Source organism: Castor canadensis, chromosome 14 (assembly GCF_047511655.1).
Source record: "Castor canadensis chromosome 14, mCasCan1.hap1v2, whole genome shotgun sequence".
Taxonomy (NCBI): domain Eukaryota; kingdom Metazoa; phylum Chordata; class Mammalia; order Rodentia; family Castoridae; genus Castor; species Castor canadensis.
The window spans coordinates 101,426,911-101,448,641 of record NC_133399.1 but is presented as its reverse complement, the minus strand read 5'-3'; the positions used below and the strand labels follow the sequence as shown (position 1 = coordinate 101,448,641).

At 55.7% G+C, this 21,731-nt stretch overlaps 2 protein-coding genes across 6 annotated transcripts; both read left to right on the top strand.

Moving 5' to 3' along the window:
* Window positions 1-3,847: 3,847 nt before the first annotated feature.
* On the top strand, window positions 3,848-6,580 carry Hrurf (HR upstream open reading frame). Its single transcript, XM_074055141.1, has 2 exons — window positions 3,848-3,998; window positions 6,133-6,580. The coding sequence occupies exon 2, from the start codon at window positions 6,476-6,478 to the stop codon at window positions 6,578-6,580; it is 105 nt and encodes a 34-aa protein (XP_073911242.1). The 5' UTR covers window positions 3,848-3,998; window positions 6,133-6,475.
* A 43-nt stretch (window positions 6,581-6,623) lies between these two features.
* Hr (HR lysine demethylase and nuclear receptor corepressor) lies at window positions 6,624-21,731 on the top strand. Of its 5 annotated transcripts, XM_074055136.1 has the most exons (19): window positions 6,624-6,757; window positions 7,973-8,622; window positions 9,611-10,376; window positions 11,545-11,695; window positions 11,774-11,967; window positions 13,336-13,503; window positions 14,277-14,366; window positions 14,529-14,644; window positions 15,665-15,746; window positions 16,102-16,265; window positions 16,384-16,620; window positions 16,827-16,992; window positions 17,169-17,235; window positions 17,416-17,546; window positions 17,692-17,811; window positions 17,902-18,017; window positions 20,154-20,318; window positions 20,714-20,842; window positions 21,025-21,731. In XM_074055136.1, the coding sequence occupies exons 2-19, from the start codon at window positions 8,011-8,013 to the stop codon at window positions 21,085-21,087; spliced, it is 3,537 nt and encodes a 1,178-aa protein (XP_073911237.1). In that variant the 5' UTR covers window positions 6,624-6,757; window positions 7,973-8,010; the 3' UTR covers window positions 21,088-21,731. The 5 variants fall into 5 exon arrangements, with proteins under 5 accessions (XP_073911237.1, XP_073911236.1, XP_073911238.1 ...); XM_074055135.1 differs by lacking the exon at window positions 6,624-6,757 and having other exon boundaries at window positions 6,780-8,622; window positions 11,617-11,695; XM_020169822.2 differs by lacking the exon at window positions 6,624-6,757 and having other exon boundaries at window positions 6,781-8,622; window positions 13,339-13,503.

The window sequence follows — 21,731 nt, the reverse complement described above, 5'->3', positions numbered from 1 at the left end:
TTCCACTTCTCCTGGTTTGTTTCCCCACTCCATACGTTGCACACTGTGAATGAACTGTAGGCCCACTGTAGGCCATGCCTGGCCACAGCTTGGATGAGAGGACACAGACTTCTAGAGTAGTCCAGTGCTCAGGAAGAGATGGCCACTAACAAGTGCTGTCATGGATGAGCTCTTGAGGAGCCCCGAGGATGCGATGGATAGTAGGGGGGGGCGCATGCTGAAGAGTCAGAAGACAGCAGTTAGCAGGAGCCCTGGCAGAATGGGGCAATTAGAGACAAGCCAGTGAGAGCAAAGATGTGGAAAGGGGATGTGACAGCTGTGCATAGAGTGGACCTGGGGAGGGGAGTATGTATGCCCTCTGTGAACCTGGAGGCTGGTGTCAGGGAAAGCTGGAGAGAGCACCAAGTGGTGTAAACACTCTGGTACTATCAGGGGTGAGCTTGCACTCTGAGGAGTGACCACAAGAGGGCAGCAGCTGCTGGGAGCTGGACTGCCCCCAGCTTCCAGGTCAAAGCAGGCGGGGCTCGGAGACTGGCCAGAGCCTCGCCCTACCAGGGCTTGACTGCTGCCTGGCAGACTGCAAGGACCATACGGACCTCTGAAGAGATCTCTGGTGGCCCTCCCTGCTGCTTGTGGTCACTGATCTGTGCCTTGCCCATCCACAGAGCCTCCTCTGCTCCCAAGACCCAAGCTCTTTGCCTGGACTGCCTCTGCTGCATCCCCTCTGATCCCTGGGCAGCTGTCCCTGGATGCTTGTGTCACACTATGCCCCAGGGCTACACTCCTCTCCCACCCCCTCGCCTGCTCTTTTCTTTCCCCAAAGGTGGGTGAAGGTGCTGAGAGGGAGGGAAGTGGGCTGCTGAATTGAGTGGCCTGAGAATGAGGATTAACTCTTGATGTAAGGATTATCTGGGCTTTATTTGGGGAAAGGCACTTAATCTGCTGGGGGTAATTATTTCCTCACATATTAGTACTTGATGGCTCCTGAAATGGTGTTCCCTTGTATCACGGTGTTTTACTTCCTCATTAATTCATTCCAAAAGTCTGTATTGAGAGAGTACCAGGTACCAGATGCATTGCTAGATACTCCTGGGTGCAAAGACCAGTAGTGTCTGGCACCTGGAGTGTGGCTGCCACACAGCAGATGCTGCTCTGAGCCCCTGACATATATGAGTTTTATCTTCACAGCCATCTGAGGAAGTAGGTACTGTTACAATCTCCATTTCACAAATAGAAAAACAGGCACGGAGAGGCAAATAATTTACCCATAGTAAGTGACAGAATTGGGCTTTTGGACCCAGGCAGACTGGCTCCAGAGTTGATGCCCTTAATCACTGCAGTAGCTAAGTAAAGAGCTGTTTCTTGCCTCGGAGGCAAGGAGAAGGACAGTGACATATACGGGACATTTTTACTGTATGCCTGACCTTGTGTTGAGCATTTCATAGTGTTTCCTTGAATCTTCCCAAATGCCCTCCCAGGTAGGGACTATGCTATTTTACAAATGAAATGCTGAGGCTCAGAGTGCTGCCCGTCAGCTGGGGACCCTGCCTCCTGCTGCAAGTCTGCCTGGGAGTAGCCTTAGTAGATGTGGAAGAGCAGGGACTTCAGACCTGAATTGAAGGAGCACGTGATGAAGGGGAAAAGGAAATGAGTTCAAAGAAGAGAGCATTAGGTGAGGCCGGCAGTTGTGGGCTGAAGTGGATATCTCACAGTGCTGAGGCTCCACTTGCCCTCATTCCTGGGATGGGGGCTTGGTGTGGGCAAGGTCACTTGGGCCCCTTGGTAGAGTTGGTAGAGCATTGTCCTCTCCAGTGGCCCCAGTCTCTGCACAGCCACAGTCTCTGCTTGTTCTCCCTGGCATGCTCTTTCGTCCCCACCCCACCACCACTCTGTCCCCTTCCATTTGTGCCTAGAACTCCACTGAGACCTCACCTCCTGGGAGGCCCTCCATGGACACGCCCCTGCCTTGCATTGCTTGCTCATCTGGAGTTTTTGCCAGCTCTCTTTTTTTGTTTGTTCTTTGTTTTTTTTTCTCCAGAAAGGGTCTTTCTGTGTAGCCCAGGCTGGCCTCAAACTTGCGATTTTCCTTCCTTAACCTCCCGATTACAGGTCTGTACCACCCCATCTGGCTTTGCCATCTCTGTTCTTGAAGTGACTTCTGTTTTCACTTCAAGCATATCATGTTTTCTTCACCACTGTCTTGTGACTTCATAAAGACCAGACTTATCTTACTGTTGTATCCCAGCCTGGAACAAGTGGTTTAACCAAACTGAAATGTTTTTATAAGTGCATGTTTCAGTAGTAAAGTCCTATTTATTGTCTGACTTCTGAACTCAAGCATCACCTCCTATGTGAAGCCCTCCCTGACTTTCCCAGGACAGGATTAGAAGAATCAAGTAATCATTTGTTAACATGTCCAAGTCCCCAGTTGTTACCTCCAACCCCAGCACAGGGCCTGACACCTAAGAGGCCTGAAGGAGGATTCGCTGCTAAAATAACAAATACAGCTAAATGACTATAAGCCCCTCCAGGGCAGGGATGGCCTTTTACTTTGGTCTTTGTACTCTGAAACTGCCAGTGTCTCCACGACAAGCACTGGTGGATGGATGACTGCAATTGTATAGGTTCCAAGACATCCAAGTTGTAATGGGGCCACAGGGGAAGAGCAAGGAGAAATCCAAGTTCTAGGGCATATCTGGCTGAACACATGATCCTGAGGCTTGGGGCACTGGATGTTGGCTGGGCTTTCCTCAGAACAGCCCTACCTCTCTGAGAACTACCTAGGCTCTGCTGCCCTCCAAATGGGGTCTTGGGCCTACCCTTCAGCCCCTCTGGCCTGACATCTATAGGAAAGCCAGCCTGGGCTCCCACCTGCCCAGCATTCTACTTGCTATCAGTGTGCCGAGGCTCCCCAGGTGGGATCAAGGCTGGGAAGGGACCTGAAGCCACCAAGGCTAGCCTCTTAGAACCATACTCTTCAGCTTCACCTCCCTGCCTGGCTGGCTTCCAAGGTTTTCTCCATTTCCTCCCATATTCTAGAGCAGCTGGTCCTCCTCACCATCCCTCCCTCCCTTCACCCTCCCATTATCCCTAGATCCTTCCAGGTAACTCCTCTACCTCTCTGCCTCTTTGGTCCCATCACTGTCCCTCTGGCCTGTAACCCTCTAGTGTCCTGAAGCTCTTCCCTCTTTTGGCTTCTATGTCACGACACACAGGAGCCCAGGGCTGTATTTTTAGCTGCCACTCCCAGCAGCATACTAAGCCTCTAGATCCAGCCCAGGCTGAGTGGGAGGTCCTGGTGGGCACTGTCTCCACTGGAGGGGGTTGAGAGCTCAGGCTTCTGTTCCCATCCCCCACCCAACCAAGGAACTGAGGGGCCAGTAGCTGGGAAGGGGGCCAAGCCCTAGGGCAGGAGGATGGTGCCTGCTTCTGGGAGATCCTGAAGCCGGAGGAGGTGGTGGTGTTGGGCACAAAGTTCCTGAGCCTAGGGCAGAATGGAGGTTAGATTGTGGGGAGGGGATGTTGGGGGAAGAAGGAAGGCTCCAGAAGAGGAATTAGGTCAAGGATGTGGGTGGGTGGGCGAGAGGGGAGGGGTAGCATCTGCCACCAAGCTTCCTCCTGGCTCCAGAAGCATCTCCACACTTCCCTTCCCTGTCCCCTCCCCCAGGTCCTGGAGGTATTCCCCCTCCCACGAGCCCCCCCACCCCAGGCATCACCAGCAGGGGTGGGGGTGGGGTGGGGGGAAGCCAGCCTCAGCTGTCTGAAGGATGGAGGGGCTGGGGAAGCAGGGCTAGGTGCCCAGACGGCCGCGTGTGTGGGAGGGATGTCCTCAGATGCCCTCCACCCGGCAGTCCCCGCTCTGACGTGGGTGCCCCCCCTCTCCCCGCCCGGATTAGTGGCAGCTTGGCCTGACTCTCCAGGGCTCCTTCCCCGCCCCGCCTGCTGCCCACCCCTGGGCAGGGGGCTGCTCCGCCTGAGGAGCACTGTGCTTTGCCCAGGTAAGGGGCTCTGGGGTGGAGAGAGGGCAGCTGGCTACGAGCAAGGCTGTGCCTGTCAGCAGAAGTGTGTGTGTCAGCGCGTGTGTCTGTGCGCAAGGGGTCGGTGCGGGCTGGGGCCAGGCCCACGCGTGTCTGAGGGTGCCGGTCAGCTTGCCATGGTCCATGGTCTGGCTTTGTGTCCTTGCGCTGGGTGGTTTTCCTTCTGTTTGCGCCTTTTGTATGTCTCCCCAGCTCTGCTCCATCCTCAGGCACAGAACAGTCGGGTTACAAGGACTCTGGCCTGTGGCATGGCATCTGAGGCAGGATGAGGAACCGGGTGGGGGTAGAAAAGGGGTGCTGTCCCCACGCCCACCCCAATCAGCCCCTGGACAGTCTAGGAGCCTGTTCTGAGAGTCCTGGTCTAGACCAGTCACTGTGATCTGACAGGCAGACATTGCAATTGGGGGAAGTGGGGGGTGGGTATCTGTTCCACTCCCTTGGGACAATCCTCATTGCCTTTGGGGAGGATAGCCACAGGCCCTTGGGACTCTGGACATCCCAGGCTACCACTCTGGCCTCTTCCAGGCCTCAAGCCACAGGGCTCTCTCCCGGACTAGACTCTCCCACAAGCCTTGGCTGCTGGGGCAGGCCAAAGAACATGGATGAGGATCACAGGCACACCCCAGACCACCATCTCACCCTAGAATCAGGCTGGGGTCTTGGGACTCCAGTCCCTCATAGCCCTTCTACAATCATCTTCCCTGGCACACTCAGGTCTGGCCACCCCCAGGGGAGCTAGGGAAGGAAGCTAATATGAATAACTCAGCCATGTAAACAACCCCTACCACCCTAACCCACCAGGGAACTGCCCTCCGGGGGAGGCAAAGGGCTAGTGAGATCTATGCTAACATAGCCTGAGTCCTGCCCAGAGACCCCCTTTCCCCAGGACCCCTCCTCTTCTCTGTAACTGGTAAAAGGCTCTGGGCTCTCCATGGCTCCCCTTTCCAGGGATGGTGGTGTGACTTGGGACCAGGCCAGGAGGCCTCCAGAACTCATCCTTTCTACAGGATGGGGGGACCAAATGGAGGTTGGGTAGCTTCTATTTCAGGCTAGATGCAGGAAAGCAGGGAAGTCAGGGGGCAGGAGGTGGGTGCCTGAGGGGAAGGGAAGCGCCCGTTGGGCGTGTGGGTTTCTGTGTGTGTCTGAATCTGTCTGTGTGTGTTTGAATCTGTCTGTTTGTGTCTGTGCTCTGGAACCACCCCCGCAGAGGAGCCAAGATGCTTCCTCGGGTGGAGGGTACCCTGTTTGCCCATTTCCTCTCCTGCCTGCTGCTCCATCCCAGGAGCTGCTCTCATGGTTCCTTTCCAGGATAGTCCTGGGAGTACTAGGAACACTGGGGATGCGGCAGACCCTCAAAAACCCCATCTGGAAGTATGTAGTGGATCTCCCCTGGTTCCATCAATTCCTCAGTACACTTGGTAAAATCAAGGCCCTTAGACCAGGGACAGACTTGTCTAGACACCTAAGCACATCACTTTGTGCTGCTGGGCCCTAGGATGGGGCTGGGAGGAGGGCTTGGGTGGGAGACCATAAAGAGCTGCTTGGTCAGGTGAGGATGAGGGTGAGGATGAGGGTGAGGCAGGGCAGACACCAGCCAGTGGAGCATGCTCATGTGCCATAGCTGGAGAGGACCAGGAGAGAGTGGTCCAGCAGGCACAGGACCGGCTGGAGTAGGTCGAAGCGCCCATCACTGACCCGTGAGAACCCGACTGCCCCTGCCAGCTCTGGCACTGCCCCCTCCCAGCCGCCCCGCCCTAGCACCCCGGGGGGCACCCCGCCCCACGGTGGCCTGGTCCGGCCCCTCCCGCCCTTTGCTCCAGTTCCCGGGCTTGGCACCTATAGTGGGGGTGCTGCCCGACTGCCAGGCTCCGGGCCGGGCCCACGGGAGGGTGGGGCGGCTGGGAAGCTGGCACGCTGCCCCGGGGGAGCCTCTCTCGGCAGGCGCCCGGGTGCCGCGGGGGGAGGGGGGAACAAAGGGCTCATTCTCCCCGTGCGCAGCCGGTGGCATCGCCGGGGCGTTGGCGGAAGCCCCCAGGGCTCAGGAGGGGGCAGGCCCAGGCGGGGCCGCCGAATCACGGGCTCCTGTTTCCCGCAGGGTGCTGGAGGAGGAAACCGGCGGAGCAGCTTCCCCACTCTCAGTTGCGCGTCTGGCGATGGCGATCGGAGGTCCTGCTGCGCTCTCCGCCGCGCTCTCCTTCCATTAGCCGCGTTGCGCGGTGCTGCGCCCTCGCTTGTGCTTCTCTCCTGGGTCACCGGATCGTCCCCCACCTTCTAGGCACGACCCCCTCCCCCGGCCCCTCGGCCTTTCCCCCAACTCGGCATCTCCGACCCGGGGCGCGAGTTCCCCCCGGCCCGGCTCCCTCTCTCCCTCGGGGGGCACCCGCTCCCTAGCCCCGGTCCGGCCCACCCCAAGGCGCAGCACGGAGTCTCGGCGTCCCATGGCGCAACCCACAGCCTCAGCCCAGAAGCTGGTGCGGCCGATCCGTGCCGTGTGCCGCATCCTGCAAATCCCGGAGTCCGACCCCTCCAACCTGCGGCCCTAGAGCGCCCCCGACACCCGGGGGGAAAGACAGCGCGAGTGCGCTGAGGAGAGAGCGGGAGAACGCGTCCTCGCTCGCCGGCCGGGAGGCCCCGGAGCCGGCCCATGGGGAGCGGGTGCCCGGCGTCGGCCAGCAAGACCGCCGCCGCCGCCCGCGCTGCGCCCAGCCTGTGAAGCCCAGGTAAGTACCGAGAGGGAGCGCCAGGAGGGCGCCCCTGGGGACACTTGTAGGGAGGGATTTCTGAGCCGATTCCCCGGAGCCCGCTGGGAGCGAGTTCTCGGTGCCCCTCTGGGCTGGGCCTCACAACTTAACATCGAAAAGTTAGGATGCGCGACTAGTCCTGGACCGTGCGGCTCCCACGGGCGCCCTGGCACCCCTTGCCAAGGCTTCTGCGCCTTCCTCCTGGGTCTTCTCCGCGGCGAGCGGACCGCTCGGAGAGAGTGCTGCGGCTCCGGTGCCACCTGTCATCCTGGTCCCTTACACGCACGTTCAATTTTCCCTCGCTTGCGTCTCTCTGGGGCCCGGCCCGCTTTCCCCGCCTCCTTCCCTCCCCCCTCCAGGCTGCAGTGAGCAGCGGCGCGGTGGCACTGCCGGCTAGGCTAGGGCAGCTTGACCACCCCAGCTGAAGTCTCTTAATCCCTTCTGTGCTGGCCCACTGTTTTCCTTGGGGGCCACCTGGATTCAACCCCCCCTCCCCAACTGTTGTCCTGGGACTCTGCCCTAGAAGCCAAGAAACTAGAGCCAGGGAAAGAGGCAGGGTCAGGGCTGCCCAGGTGTAGGGAGAGACATCAGCTGGCAGCTCTGGCCACCTGCCCTCCCCAGTGACTTCAGCCTGCCTGGCCTGGACATTCCAGTCTTGCAGACCTGGCTGGCGTTGGTGGGGCTTGGGTTGGGGGCAGGTTGAGGGTGAGCTTTAAAAAGCACCCCCAAAACCACAAAATGCAGTTTTGAAGAGTCCTCTGAGACTCGAGCCCATTTTACACAATGGTACATTGAGGCCCAGAGAGTGCCATGACTTGCCCAAAGCCACAACAGGACTAAGACAAGGCCAGGATCCAACCTCCTGGTTCAGTGCCTTCCAGAGCAATTTTAGACTCTTGCTCTGTCTTTCTCCGTAGTTTGACCAGGTTCCTGGTTCAGTGAGGTCAGAATGTGTCACCCTAGAAATGACTCCCTATTCTGAATTTGGCCCCACAAATTCTAATTCTGGAGCATCCTGCCCAGGCAGGATCCTTCAGGCCACCTATGGTAGGCTCCATGATGCCCTGCTGTAGACTGGCACTTGCTTTACTGGTTTGAACTACTTAAGTGCTGCCAGGGCAGTGCCCACTCTGTGCCAGTGGTAAGGTACTTGCATGTGCCTAAGGAGCTCATGCTTTGGTTGTTATGCTCCAGGGACCCCCGTGGGAGATCCCCATGAGGGCAGGAGAGTGATGGAGAGTATGCCCAGCTTCCTGAAGGACACCCCCACCTGGGAGAAGACAGCCCCTGAGAACGGCATCGTGGGACAAGAGCTGGGTACCCCACCTCAAGATGGCCTGCGCCATGGGGCATTGTGCCTGGGAGAGCCTGCTCCCTTCTGGAGGGGCGTCCTGAGCTCCCCAGACTCCTGGCTTCCCCCTGGCTTTCCCCAGGGCCCGAAAGACACGCTCTCACTGGTGGAGGGCGAGGGCTCCCGGAATGGGGAGAGGAAGGTCAGCTGGCTGGGCAGCAAGGAAGGACTGCGCTGGAAGGAGGCGATGCTGCCCCATCCACTGGCCTTCTGCGGGCCAGCATGCCCACCTCGCTATGGCCCCCTGATTCCTGAGCATGGTGGTGGCCATCCCAAGAGTGACCCTGTGACCTTTCGGCCCTTGCACTGCCCTTTCCTGCTGGAGACCAAAATCCTGGAGCGAGCTCCCTTCTGGGTGCCCACCTACTTGCCACCCTATCTGGTGTCTGGCCTGCCCCCAGAGCGACCGTGTGACTGGCCTTTGGCCCCCCACCCCTGGGTATACTCCGGGGGCCAGCCCAAAGTGTCCCCTGCCTTCAGCTTAGGCAGCAAGGTGAGTACAGGAGCAGAGAGGATACCTGGGACTCGGGCCACACAAGCTAGCTCAGTGGTCCCTGAGGAGCCCTACCAGGGCAGCACCACTCTGCCCACTTTCTGATGAAAAGATAAGGCACCCCCCAAGTAGAGGAACCTGGCAGCTCAGAGCTATCCCAGGCCCTGAAGTCAACCCTAGTACTTTGCCCTTCTGGCAGCACCATCTTCACTGGCCCTCCGTTGCATCCTGCTCTTGGGCCTCTGCAGCTGTTAAATTACCTGCTGTCCAAGCAGGACAAGGCTTTGGAAACTCTGCCTTTGGAATGGATGGCCTTGTCTTGGGGCGGAGGATGGTTGGGCCTGCAAGTCCTCTGTCTGAGAGTGGGATGTGCAGGTGATCTCATGGTCTATGTCTAGGACTCTTCCCTTACAGGCTACTTTCTGAATGCCCAGGTTGAGATTTTTGAATAGTTTAAAAATAATTGGAAGCCAGGCATGGTGGCTCACACCTGTAATCCGAGCACTCACACTTGAGCGGCTGAGACAGGAGGATTATTAGTTTAAAGCCAGCCTGGACTACAAAGTAAAGTTCAAGCCAGTCTGGGCTACACAGTGAGACTCTGTGTCAAAAGCAAAAACAAAGGGCTGGCAGAGTGATTCAAGTGGTAAGAATGCCTATCTAGCATGTGTGAGGCCCTGAGTTCAAACCCCAGTGCTGAAAACATAACAAATAAAAACAACAAAACCAGTATGGGTTGGAACACCAAGTAATCCACATAGGTTCTAGATGGCCTTTGGCTGCTGGATTGTGGGAAAGTCTGAGAAACCCTAGGAGAGGATGTGAGGAGCCATTCAGGGAGGTGCCATTTAGTACCCAGTCTCTGAGCTCTTCAGTGTCTTCCCATAGCTGTATTTTATTTATGACACCTGTTGGAATCAGTCCTGTCTGTCCTTGTAAGCACTGGAAACCAAAGGCTGCACAATCTTATCCTTCTCTCCTCCCTCAGGATCTCTGCCACAAGGATTCAAGCACTCTCAGGCTGGCAAAGGAGCCCTTGGCAGCGTCGGAGCCTGGGTTGTTGGGCTTAGCCCCCAATGGGCATCTCCAGAGAGCCCCTTCACTCCACCAGAGGAATGGGGAGACAGGCGCTGGCAGGCAGCAGAATCTTTGCCCACTTTTCCTGGGGCACCCAAACACTGTTCCCCGGGCTCCCTGGCCCACTTGTCCCCCAGGTCTGGTTCATTCTCTTGGCAATGTCTGGGCTGTGCCAGGCAGTGGCAGCCTCGGGTACCAGCTGGGGCCACCAGCCACACCAAGGTGTCCTTCTCCTGGGCCTCCTATCCCCTGCTGCTCATCCCACCCACCTGCTAGAAAGGGGGATCTTGGCCCTTGTGGGAAGTGCCAGGAGGGCCTAGAAGGGGACACCAGTGGGCCAGGGGAACCCAGTGAAGAAGTGAGCAAGGCCACTGGTCCCAGGGCCTGTCCCACAAGCCACCACACCAAGCTGAAGAAGACATGGCTCACACGACACTCAGAGCAGTTTGGGTACCCGGGCAGCTGCCCTGAGGATGAGGAGAGTCCAGCTGCCCGGCTCCGGGCCTTCAAGAGGGCAGGCAGCCCTGAGGTTCAGGGAGCAGAGGGTGGCCCAGCCCCCAAGCGGCCACCCCACCCTTTCCCAGGCACTTCAGGGAAGAGGGCCAGGGCTTGGCAGGAGGTGCTGGACACGTCCATAGGGAGCGAGGCACAGACAGAAGGACAGGAGGAAGAGAGAGGTAAGGGGGCTGCGAGGGGACTGGTTGCAGGGCTTGGGCTTTTCGGGGGCAGGGGCATAGGTCCTTTTTAAGTAGATCACACCAGTTGTCCATTTCCTACCTGGATTACACTGGCTCTGTGGAGCAGCATCCATTGGCAAGAGCCTTCCTGTCAGTGGCTTCCATCTCCCCGTCTCCTGCTAAGCCATGGTGTGTTGGTGATAGTGCAGTGACATGGTTCAGAGCATGGTCTCTGGTGCTGGAATGTCTGCTTCTTGATTTTGCTGATCCGTAGCTGTGTGGCCTTTAGTGAGTTCCTTCACCTTTCTGAGCCTCAGTTTCTTCACTTATGAAATGGAGATTAAAATGGTGCCTCCATCATGAAGACTACTGCAAGGATTAAATGCCATAAGAACTCATCACAGGCACTGAAGAATTTGTGGCAGTTATAAACAACCAGTAAATGTTCACTGCTAGGATTATTTGTGGCACAAATAATTCAGACACTGCCTATCCTGCCTCTCTTAGCCAGTCAGATTGTAGAGGCTCTGTTTGGACTCTCCAGCATTAGGACTTGGGCACATCCTGGACTCCTCTGCCATACTGTGTCCCTCACAGAGGGCTCCGTCACTGCTGGTGTCAGTCTTGGCTAGCCAGGATCACCTCATTCTCAGCCTCTTGACTGCTGAGCCTGGATCAGGACTGTTTTCATGGCTTGATTCAAATGCCCATGTGCCTACAGGGAGACCCTTGTGGGGACTGGGAAGGTGTTCTCTTCGCCTTCTTATGTTACTGCATCTGTGCCCTGTGTTGAAACTCTCTGGCCTTCTCACTTCCTGGCACCTCTGTCTGTCCGTTCACATTGGGATTGTCTTCTCACATTGTAAAGCAGCCAGCAGAACCACTAAACCTTCAGTGGAGCTATCCAAAGTCTACACTGACTGAATTCTACACTTGCCCATCACCCCAGCTGCTGAAAGCCTTGGGCTCAACACTCCAGACAACCTCTTCCCTCAGCATCCATCCCTGCCAGGGCCACTGCTCAGTCTTGTGCTTGAACTTTCTAGTTGTCTGGTCCACTCTCTTGGGTTCTGAATTAGGCCTCACAGGCCTGGGACTGGGGGAGGAAGGGGCTGGATGTGTGTAGACCAGAAATGCAGACTCCTAAGCAACTGCATTGTCCCCTCAGGACCCCAAGATGGCAGGACCAGCCTCCAGAACCCTGTGCCTCAGGACACACCTTGCCCATCTCTCTCGGCAGGCATCACTCAATGTCAAAGTTGTGCCCAGGCAGCTGGAGAGGTGGGAGGGCTGGCTGGTCACTCCCAGGAGGTACAGAGGTGAGCATTGCCCCTGGCTGCCCTAGCCGGCACCCCACCCAGGGGCTCCCTTCTCACATCCCTCTGCCCTATCTCCAGATTGCCCCGGGGAGAAGAGCAGCTGCCTGAAGAGGACTCCCCAGCAAGTTCCAAGGAAGGAGGAGGCTCTGGCCTGAAGGACCAGGCCAGGATCAGCAAGGGCTTGGCCAAACACCTGCTGAGTGGTTTGGGAGACCGACTGTGCCGTCTATTGCGGAAGGAGCGGGAGGCCCTGGCCTGGGCACAGCGCGAAGGTGAGCCATTGTGGTCCTGCATGATGCCTGGGTGTCCCTCCCTGTACCCCACCCATGCTGTGGGTTCCCAGGCCTACCCCACTTCCAAAGCCCTCCACCCTCCGTTCCTATTCCTAACTTGGGCTCTTAGTCAATGCTGAGGTGTCTGGTCTGCGTGGGAAGTGTAAAACAGTCCAGCCCAGTTCTCTGAAAGGTTTAGGACCCAGTACAAGTGTCTGAAAGAGCCTGGGAGTGGAGGAAGCTCTAGAGGAGTTAAGATCAGAGACAGCTTCTGTGGTGGTAGGACTCGGACCTAGGAGCTAGTGAGGTTTGGAGTTGGTACTTAGTGGGTCCTCAACCCTAGGCTTCCCCTTCACAGCCCTTTCCACCACCAGCAAGGTCTTTGTAAATGCACAGCCCTGTAACTCTCTGGGTGGAGGTCACTGGTGGCTCGCTCTTGTCTCAGAGAGGCCAGCTCCTACATTTCTTCAGTCTTCGGTCTGCTCTTAGGAGCTCCTGCCACGCCCAGCTGAATTCCCGGCACACACGCCACCCATCCTGCCCTTCCCGGATCACCCTAGCTTGTCCATCCCCTGGGGCCTTGGCACCGGCTGTTCCTTCAGTCTGGAATGCCCTGCTCCTCCCTTCCTACCTGGTGGATGAGGACTTACTCATCCTTTGAGGCCTCTTGTGCAGCTCCCTTACTATGCCTACTCTCCTTCCCCAAGATTTTCACACTCGGTTGCCGTATTCATGTATGTGGAGTGTGAGCACTGGGAGGGCAGGGTCCAGGTCTGAGCAGCTCTGAGTCCCCTGTATCTGACCTGGGACATGACCAGGTGTTTGTTGAATGTGGTGTTTTTTCCACCTACCAGCAGCTTGGTCCAAACCTTTGTTCTTAAGGAAAAAAAAAAAAAATCTACTCTTTTGGGTAAGGTCAGGAGTAACTTCTTAAGGTTTTCTCTTTTAGTATACAAAGTTCCCTGGAGGAAAGGCCACCTGAGCAGTTGCCATGCCTTTCCATTTCTGGTAGCAAGTAGGGCATGGGAGGGGGGAGGTGGATGCAAGAATGTGCTGGAAGTAGTATGGATTTGTAATGCTAGGCCCATTGGGGAAATCCCTGGGGCAAGGCTGAGGGTGGAGCAAGAATGGGAAGTTGAGGCTACTGTTATCCTGGGAGGGCTTACTGGAGCAGGTGGCTTCTGCGGGACTGGGTGGGGGGCTATTGAGTAAATAGGTGAATGGCCAAAGGGTCAGCTCCCTTCCTGGGATGGCATCGGTGGAACTGCTCCCTACTTCTCCCCCTCTTCCCTTGGAGGCTTCCCACATGAGGCACTCAAAAGAGGCCATGGCCTTCAGCCTTCTGACTCTGTTCTATTCTGTGGTCAGCAGGCCAGGGGCCAGCTGTCACAGAGGACAGCCCAGGCATTCCACACTACTGCAGCCGTTGCCACCATGGACTCTTCAACACGCACTGGAGATGCCCCCGTTGCAGCCACCGGCTGTGTGTGGCCTGTGGTCGCATGACTGGTGTGGGGAGAGCCAGAGAGAAAGCAGGTGGGAAACAGGCCAAAGGGCCAAGGGAGGCAGGGTGGGAAGGAAGGCTTCAGTAGGACTGCTCTAAGGTATGCAGCCATTTCTTGGCTGCTTCTCCTCAGAGAGCTTCCTCACTCCCACCCAGCCCCCAGCCTCAGCCACCACACCGCTCATTGCCCCTTAGAGTAGACCTTTCCCTGTCCACAGATCAAAGGGTCATGCCTGTGTCCTTGCCCACCCTTAAAAGAAGTCGAGTGCCTACTCTAAGCCTCCTACTTGGCTCAGTTTGCACCTTTAAAAATCTGCTGTAACACTGTGAGGTGGGTATTATTGCCTCCATTTTTCCAGATAAGAAAAACTAAGGTTAAATGACTCATTCAAGGTCACAAAGCAAGTAAATATTGTGGTCAACATTTCGACTTAGGTCTTCTGATTTGGTCCGTTCTTTTCACGATTCTCAGCTTTCTTTCCCTTGGCTCAACTTGACCATCTCAGGTCTTGAAGTTTCTCAGTGTTCCAATAGACATGGCTGAAAAGAGTCCCAGAATCAGATGCATTCTGGATCATTCTTTGCTGTATAACCACCTTGGGATCTTACAAAGCATCTTGGTGTATGCAAGCCTCTGTATTTCATAAGCAACGAATTTTATGTATTTGTTTCCCAGAAGGCACAGGTTTTGTGGATTATTGAGCCCCTCCTGGTTAAAATATCATGTATTTGGCCTTCTTCCCTGACCTTAACCTAAAGTTACCTTGCTTTCTGGAGCTGCAGCTTCTCCCTTCCTATCCCACAGGCTCTCAGGAGCAGTCTACACGGGAGTGTGCCCAGGAGGCTGGGCATGTTGCCTGTTCCCTGATGTTAACCCAGTTTGTCTCCAGCCAGGGTGAGCCATCGTGGAGGGGTGGGGCATGCAGTGGGTGGATCCTCACAGAGACAATCTTCCTGTCTGGTTGTCCCTGACCCCGGTGACATGCCCTCCTGTTTGCAAGGCCAAGCTGCACATGTGCATTCACTACCAAACTCCATCTCTCCTCTGCACCCCCAGTGCTGGCAGAACTGAGCACCGCCATGCATCAGGTCTGGGTCAAGTTTGACATCCGAGGGCACTGCCTCTGCCAAGCTGATGCCTGGGTGTGGGCCCCTGGAGATGGAGGCCAGCAGGTAAGAACGAGGGCATGGCCCAGTAAGGACTAGTTGGTGGGCCCCAGAATTGAGCAGTGTGCCTGCAAATGACTGGCCTTTGCAGGGATAGTCTCTTCTCTTTTGACGGGGATGAAGAGGGATATGAAGACAGTGAAATCAGGCTTGGTACCCATTCCCTGAGGATCAGCATCTTTGCACTGAGCTCTAGTGTCTGGCCCCTTCCCTTCAACCCCCACCACAAGTCCTCCCTCACTGCCAGCCTGGAGTCCTGCACTATTTTGCACATCTTCTAGCTCACTTGCCACATCATTGCATATGGGTATAGCCTTGACCCCAGCCACAGGCTCCTTCTGGAGCAGTATCAACCCATCTTCCCAGTATTCTAGCATCTCACACATAGCAGGTGCTCAACATGCATTGTGCAAAGTTCTTATAAAATTCATATTTTTATGATAAAAGTTATCCATTCAAGAAATAGTTCATTAAATACATTCTGTGTACCAGACACTGTACCATATACCCACTGTGGAAAATTCAGGAAATGCAGAAAAGAATGAGGAAGAAAACAATAATGGGCTCTCACGCTGCGATTAACAGTTTTACATACTTCTTTTCAGTCAGCTATTTATTCATACTCATTTAGTATACTTTAGAACCCATCAGCCGGGCGCCAGTGGCTCACACCTATAATCCTAGCTACTCAAGAGGCAGACGTCAGGAGGATCGCAGTTCGAAGCCAGCCCAGGCAAATAGTTCATGAGACCTTGTCTTGAAAAAAACCCATCACAAAAAAGGGCTGATGGAGTGGCTCATGGTGTAGGTCCTGAGTTCAAGCCCCAGTACTGCAAAAAATAGAACCCATCATATGAAGAAGTCTACGAGCAACTATGTGCTATAGCATTTTGCTCCTGGAAACACAATAATGGGACTTACAAGTGTCCATCATTAATTCTTATACTTTGAGTTGTTGAGTTGAATTGTGCCTGCCATTTTTTTAAATCTCTGTTTGTATTGGGGGGTGGTGGATGGGTTTAACAGAAGGAGCCGACTGAGAAAACTTCCCCGACTTCACAACCTTCCTGTAATGGAGATTCCAACAGGACCAAGGACATCAAAGAGGGTGAGAGCTCACTACACCCCTAGGACTGAGTGAGGCAGGTCAGAAGGCTGAAGTCTCCAGGAGGGATTTGGCATTGCTTTGGCAAACAGTGCACCCAGTTCCTGCTGATAATCTCCGTCGAGCACCTGAACACAGGCCTCCTAACCTGGCCTTCAGTCAGACTTCCCTTCTGAAGTCTCCTCTACAGAGGCTCAGGAGCTGCCTTAGGAAGATGGTGGTGGGAGGAAAGACCCAGAGCAGCATAGAGATGGGGTGTCAGGGAGGAGAGAGCAGACTCAGCCAAGAGATGGGGCTGCCTTTCAAGGGAAAGATGCGGGGTCAAGCAGAAACCCTTCAGCATTTTCCTCCCCAACAGAAACTCCAGACTCCACTGAGACCCCAGCAGAGAATCGTGCGGGCCGAGCCCCCCTGCCTTGTCCTTCTCTTTGTGAACTGCTGGCTTCTACTGCTGTCAAACTCTGCCTGGGGCATGAGAGGATCCACATGGCCTTTGCCCCTGTCACTCCAGCCCTGCCCAGTGTAAGCAAGGGCACAGAGGGAGGGATGGGAGCCCTGGGTACCAGAAGTTGGGCTGCCCTCCCTGTGAGACCTGGAGGGTCCTGAGCCCTCCCGGCCCTCTATCTGCCCCTCCTCATAGGATGACCGCATCACAAACATCCTGGACAGCATCATTGCACAGGTGGTAGAACGCAAGATCCAAGAGAAAGCCCTGGGGCCAGGTCTTCGAGCAGGGCCAGGTCTTCGTAAGGGCCTGAGCCTGCCCCTGTCGCCAGTGCGGCCCCGGCTGCCTTCTCCTGGGGCCTTGCTGTGGCTGCAGGAGCCCAGGCCTCAGCATGGCTTCCATCTCTTCCAGGAGCACTGGCGGCTGGGCCAGGTGAGCCTGCCTTCTCTGCCCCTCCCGGCATTCCTGGCCTCACTTGCTTCATAGGGTCTTGATCCCTAGCCCCATGCTGTCCTAGTGGCTCAGAAGGGGGAAGCAGGGTCTGTTCCCCAAGCCGTCCTGGAGCTGCTTTAACATGCCCCAGCCTAGCTGTGGTGGGCATCCTCCATTCTCCCGTTGTCCTCCTTTCCTTACCACAGCCCGTGCTGGTGTCAGGGATTCAGAGGACATTGCAGGGCAGCCTGTGGGGAATGGATGCTCTTGGGACACTTGGAGGCCAGGTGCAGGTGCTGAGTGCCCTTGGGCCTCCCCAGCCTACAAGCCTGGACAGCACAGCATTCTGGGAAGGATTCTCCCGGCCAGAGAGTAAGTATCCCTGATGTAGAGGGAGCTGGGAGGCAAGGCCCCACTGTGGCCTTGGGGGCTGCTGGAAGTAGGGCCTGGGGTAGAAAGTAAAGTCATGTACTGCTGTCCCTGGGGCAGGGTCTGCTCAGCCAATGACACTCCTCCCTGGGCCAATGGTATCTGTCTCTTTCCCCTAGCTCGCCCAAAGTCAGAGGAGGGCTCTGTCCTGCTGCACCGAACTCTGGGAGACAAGGACACCAGTAGGTACGTACAGTATCAAAAGGCCAGCCCCAAGTTCTGGCCACTGTCTTCTACTTTGTCATTCTTCCTCTCCTCCTTCACTCCTCACCCCCATTTCATTGTTCTCTGGGGGTTACCCTAGCTGGAGTCTTTGGTGCTTGGTTGGACCTGCTGGGCCTGACCTGCCTCCATTCCTGCCCACAGGGTAGAGAACCTGGCCTCCAGCTTGCCACTCCCAGAGTACTGTGCCCACCATGGGAAACTCAACCTGGCTTCCTACCTCCCACCGGGCCTCTCCCTATGTCCGCTGGAGCCCCAGCTCTGGGCAGCTTATGGTGAGTGCCCCTCCACTCCTGCCCATTCCCTACCCACACTGTGTATCTGTCATCTTGGGGCACGTGGGCATCAGTGCCAAGGTCCCAGGGCCTGAAGTGCTTCTTTTATTCCATTCCCAACCATCATTTTTCCACCTCCATGCAGGTGTGAGCCCACACCGTGGACACCTGGGGACCAAGAACCTATGTGTGGAGGTGGCTGACCTGGTCAGCATCCTGGTACACGCAGAGGCACCACTGCCTGCCTGGCACCGGGTGCAGAAAGGTGGGTCCTCATCTGAAGACAGGAGATGAACAATCGATGTAGGTGTCTGCCTCTGAACACCCCAGGCCCACCTGAACTTTTTTTTCACAGACTTCCTCTCAGGCCTGGATGGGGAAGGACTCTGGTCTCCAGGCAGTCAGGTCAGCACTGTGTGGCACGTGTTCCGGGCACAGGACGCCCAGCGCATCCGTCGCTTTCTCCAGATGGTGAGGAGGGAGTTTGGAGTCCACCCCTTATCCCTGCCCCACCCCAGAAATTCATCCCGTCTGCGTGTGTGCTCCCCGTGTACTCACTCCCTAGCCCATTCCTGCAGGTGAGCTGGACAAACCCAACTCATGCCAAAGGTGCCAGAGAAGGCAGATAGGGACCTCAGTTCTGTGATGGGGCTCAGAGGAGAGGGGTGCGGGGAGAGTTGGCACCTACTGAAATGAGGCAATAGTTTTGTGAGCTAGGCTTTGGACTAAGGGCCTTGGGTACATTATCTCAGTTAATGGGTACCACTTCTGCCCAGGAAGGGAGAGCTTTTTTCTCATTTTGCAGACAAGAAAACTGAAGCTCAGTGGGGGCAGCCTCCACTCCCTGGGCTCTGGGGGAGAGAAGCTGGCAAAAAGCCAAAGGAAGCCCTGCTACTCCCTTTTCCATAGCTCCCTGCTATGAGGAAAGACTTTTCCAGAGGTACTAGCCATGAAGAGGGCTTGGGTAGGCAGGTGAAGGGAGAGACCTGCCAGGAAAGGGTAGGATGGGAAGTGGGTGAAGGCAGGAAGCTCCAGAGGCTAAAGTTAAGGTTAATGTGGGGTGGATGCAGTAATGCATGCCTGTAATCCCAGCAATTAATCCCAGCACTCAGAAGGCTGAGGCAGGAGGATCAAGTATTGGAGGCCAGCCGGGCGCCGGTAGCTCACGCCTGTAATCCTACCTACTCAGGAGACAGAGATCAGTAGAATCATGGTTTGAAGCTAGCCCTGGCAAATAATTTGTGAGACCCTATCTCAAAAAACCCTTCATAAAAATAGGGCTGGTGAAGTGGCTCAAGTTCAAGTCCTAGTATGAAACAAAACAAAACAAAAAGAGTTCCAGGCCAGCCTGGGCTTCATAGCCTGTGTCAAACAAAAAAAATGGATAAATAAATAAAATCTTAGGGTGGGTCCATTAGTTCCAAAGTCCAGCTGAGCCCCAATTGTTCCAGAGGAAAGACTTCCAAGTGTCACCCCTGCTAAGGCACACGTACAGACGTGCAGGTGCCAACATGGTGACCTCCACCACCCCTTCTCACAGGCACACGCATCTACAGATGCTGGGACACACAGAGGGGAGCAGACAGGCACACTGTCATAAACAGTCTGGGTGTGGCTGGCCGTGGGCAGTCCCATGGGACTTGACACAATGACTCATGGGGAGGTCTGAGGGGTACTTTCTTACTGGGTGGCTTGGGAAACACTGCTCTAGCCCCAGGACAGACTTGAATCACTGAGGCAAAGGAACCTTGGTACCTGGCTGGAACTCCCCTAAGGTTCAGTCTGGTTCACCAGCCTTCCCGTACACCCTTAGCCCAGTCTTGTAGCTCTGATCCCAGGGACAATGGCTGAAGTTCTAGCTGAAGGGGTGGATGTAGCTGGTGGCCAGCTGGAGCATGATTCTGGCACTCACCCCTGCAGGTGTTCCCTGGGCACCTCCTATCTGGCTTCCACGAGTCCCTGCCTGCTGAAGGAGCTCCCTGCCTGGGCTGGTGACAGCCCTGATAGATATGCCTGTTTCAGAGGCTTCGCCTGGACAGGCCAGCCTTGTCCACCCACTGGGAATTAGAACTTCTGTGTGGCCTTGTCTTTCCTGGACCCAGGATCTTAGAAGAATCTGACAGTGTTTTGGATTGTCTCCCCAGGGATACACAAGCTGGCTGCTCACCCACAATTTAGCTTACAATGCAGGCTGTTCCCAAAGACTCCAGGTTAAGAACTCCTGTGATAGACAGTTCATGAATAGGGATTTGCCAGACATCTTCCGAGTATGAGAGAGAGAAGGTGCAGGGGTCAGGCCCAGGCCATGGAGGCTATTAAAGGCATCCAGCCCCAGGGAAAGCAGACATTAAGACCCCCAGCTTGGATGCCCTTAATCTTTCCTGTAAGCGCCTTCCAGCTGAATGTTTGTCCTGTCAGCCTGAGCCACCCCAGCCCCTCACCAACAGCCCCTTTCTCTCCTACGTCCTGCCCTCCCCTGCCTGCCCTTCAAGACCTGGCCACTTCAGCTTCCTCCTGTGCCCGAGCCTCTGTGAGGCTCACTCCTCTATCTTCCTGGCACTCTGCCCTTCCCTCCACCCCCTCTCATCTCCTCTTTTCTTCTTTGAGGTGTGTCCGGCTGGAGCAGGGACCTTGGAGCCTGGTGCCCCAGGCAGCTGCTACCTGGATGCAGGGCTGCGGAGGCGCCTGCGGGAGGAGTGGGGTGTGAACTGCTGGACCCTGCTGCAGGCCCCTGGAGAGGCTGTGCTGGTGCCTGCAGGGGCACCCCATCAGGTGCTTCCCCCAGTGGGTGGAGCTCTGGGGAGATTAGGGTATCAGAAGTGGCATTCTCTCCAATCCTGGCAGCAGGGAAGGAAGTCAGGGCCGCTGTAGGGAAGAGGAGATGGAGAAGTTGAGAGGTCTTCAAGTCCTCAAGATTAAGTGAGATTTGGCCCAGAGATCCAATCATCTAGGCCTGGCCAACTCATTGTGCTGATAGAGGGGCTTTGCGTCCCCTTTGGTATGGCTTTGGTCACACATTTGGGATGCATCATGCTATATCATTGTCTTCTCTCAGAGTTAAGTGGGGGTCATTGAAGAATAAAGACATCGGGGACCAGAGAGACAGGAAGAGGATTTGACACCTTAATCCTCCACTGACCCTCCCATTCATGTCTTCTCTGGTACAGGTTCAGGGTTTGGTGAGCACTGTCAGTGTCACCCAGCACTTCCTGTCCCCTGAGACCTCTGCCCTGTCTGCTCAGCTCTGCCACCAGGGACACAGCCTGCCCTCTGACCATCGCCTGCTTTATGCTCAGGTGAGTATGACACTGGCCAGCAGGCTGGGTGCTGGGTAAGTGCTCCCAGGGCACAGCTGCTATAAATAGACCAGCTCTGAGCCAAGTGGGTTTTCAATCTGCCTGTGCAGAAGAAAGGTGTCCTTACAGAGGATGGGGGCAAAATATGATTGAAAAATTTTTGTCCTTTCTCTTTTTCCTAGATGGACTGTGCTGTGTTCCAAGCAGTAAAGGTGGCTGTGGGAACATTACAGGAGACTAAATAGGGGACCTTCAGTGTCTGGGGGAGGGGCAGTGGGTAGACCATGTGCTCAGCCCAGGCATAGCTTCTGTAGGGAATGGCAACGTGGAACCTGGGGGCTTTAGTCAATTCCATGAACACCTCTCTGGGTACAAACAGATCATCCTGTTCCTCAACCTTGCCTTGGCTCTAAAGCCAACAACCACAGTGCTACTGAAGCTCACACCTGCTCTTCACAGGCTGGCACCTGCTTTCCCCAATCACCTCTCTCTGTAGTACGAGGCCCATATTAGGGGTGATGGACTCCCTCCAGCTCCTGTGCTGCAACCCAGGAGACAAACAGCCCTTCCTTGGGGACCTTTGGGAATCATTCTGGCTTAAGCAATACTTCCTTCCACTGCCTCATCCCCTACTGTCCCACCCGTGCCCTGAGCTCTGCCTATGCCACCTGCGTCCTTACTGGGTTCCCAGGCAGCTGTTGGCACTGCAGGCCTGCTGAAGTGGGGGCTACCAAAATTCTGCCCTCACAGAAGAGCTGTGAAGTGTTTGGAGTAGATGGTATCAGGGATGGCCCAGGCTTGGCTGAAGGGAAGGACATGAGCAATGCCACTGTGCTTCTGCTCCCGCCTGTCTCCTTCATGTTCTCCATTAAAATCTGTTGTTTTGTGA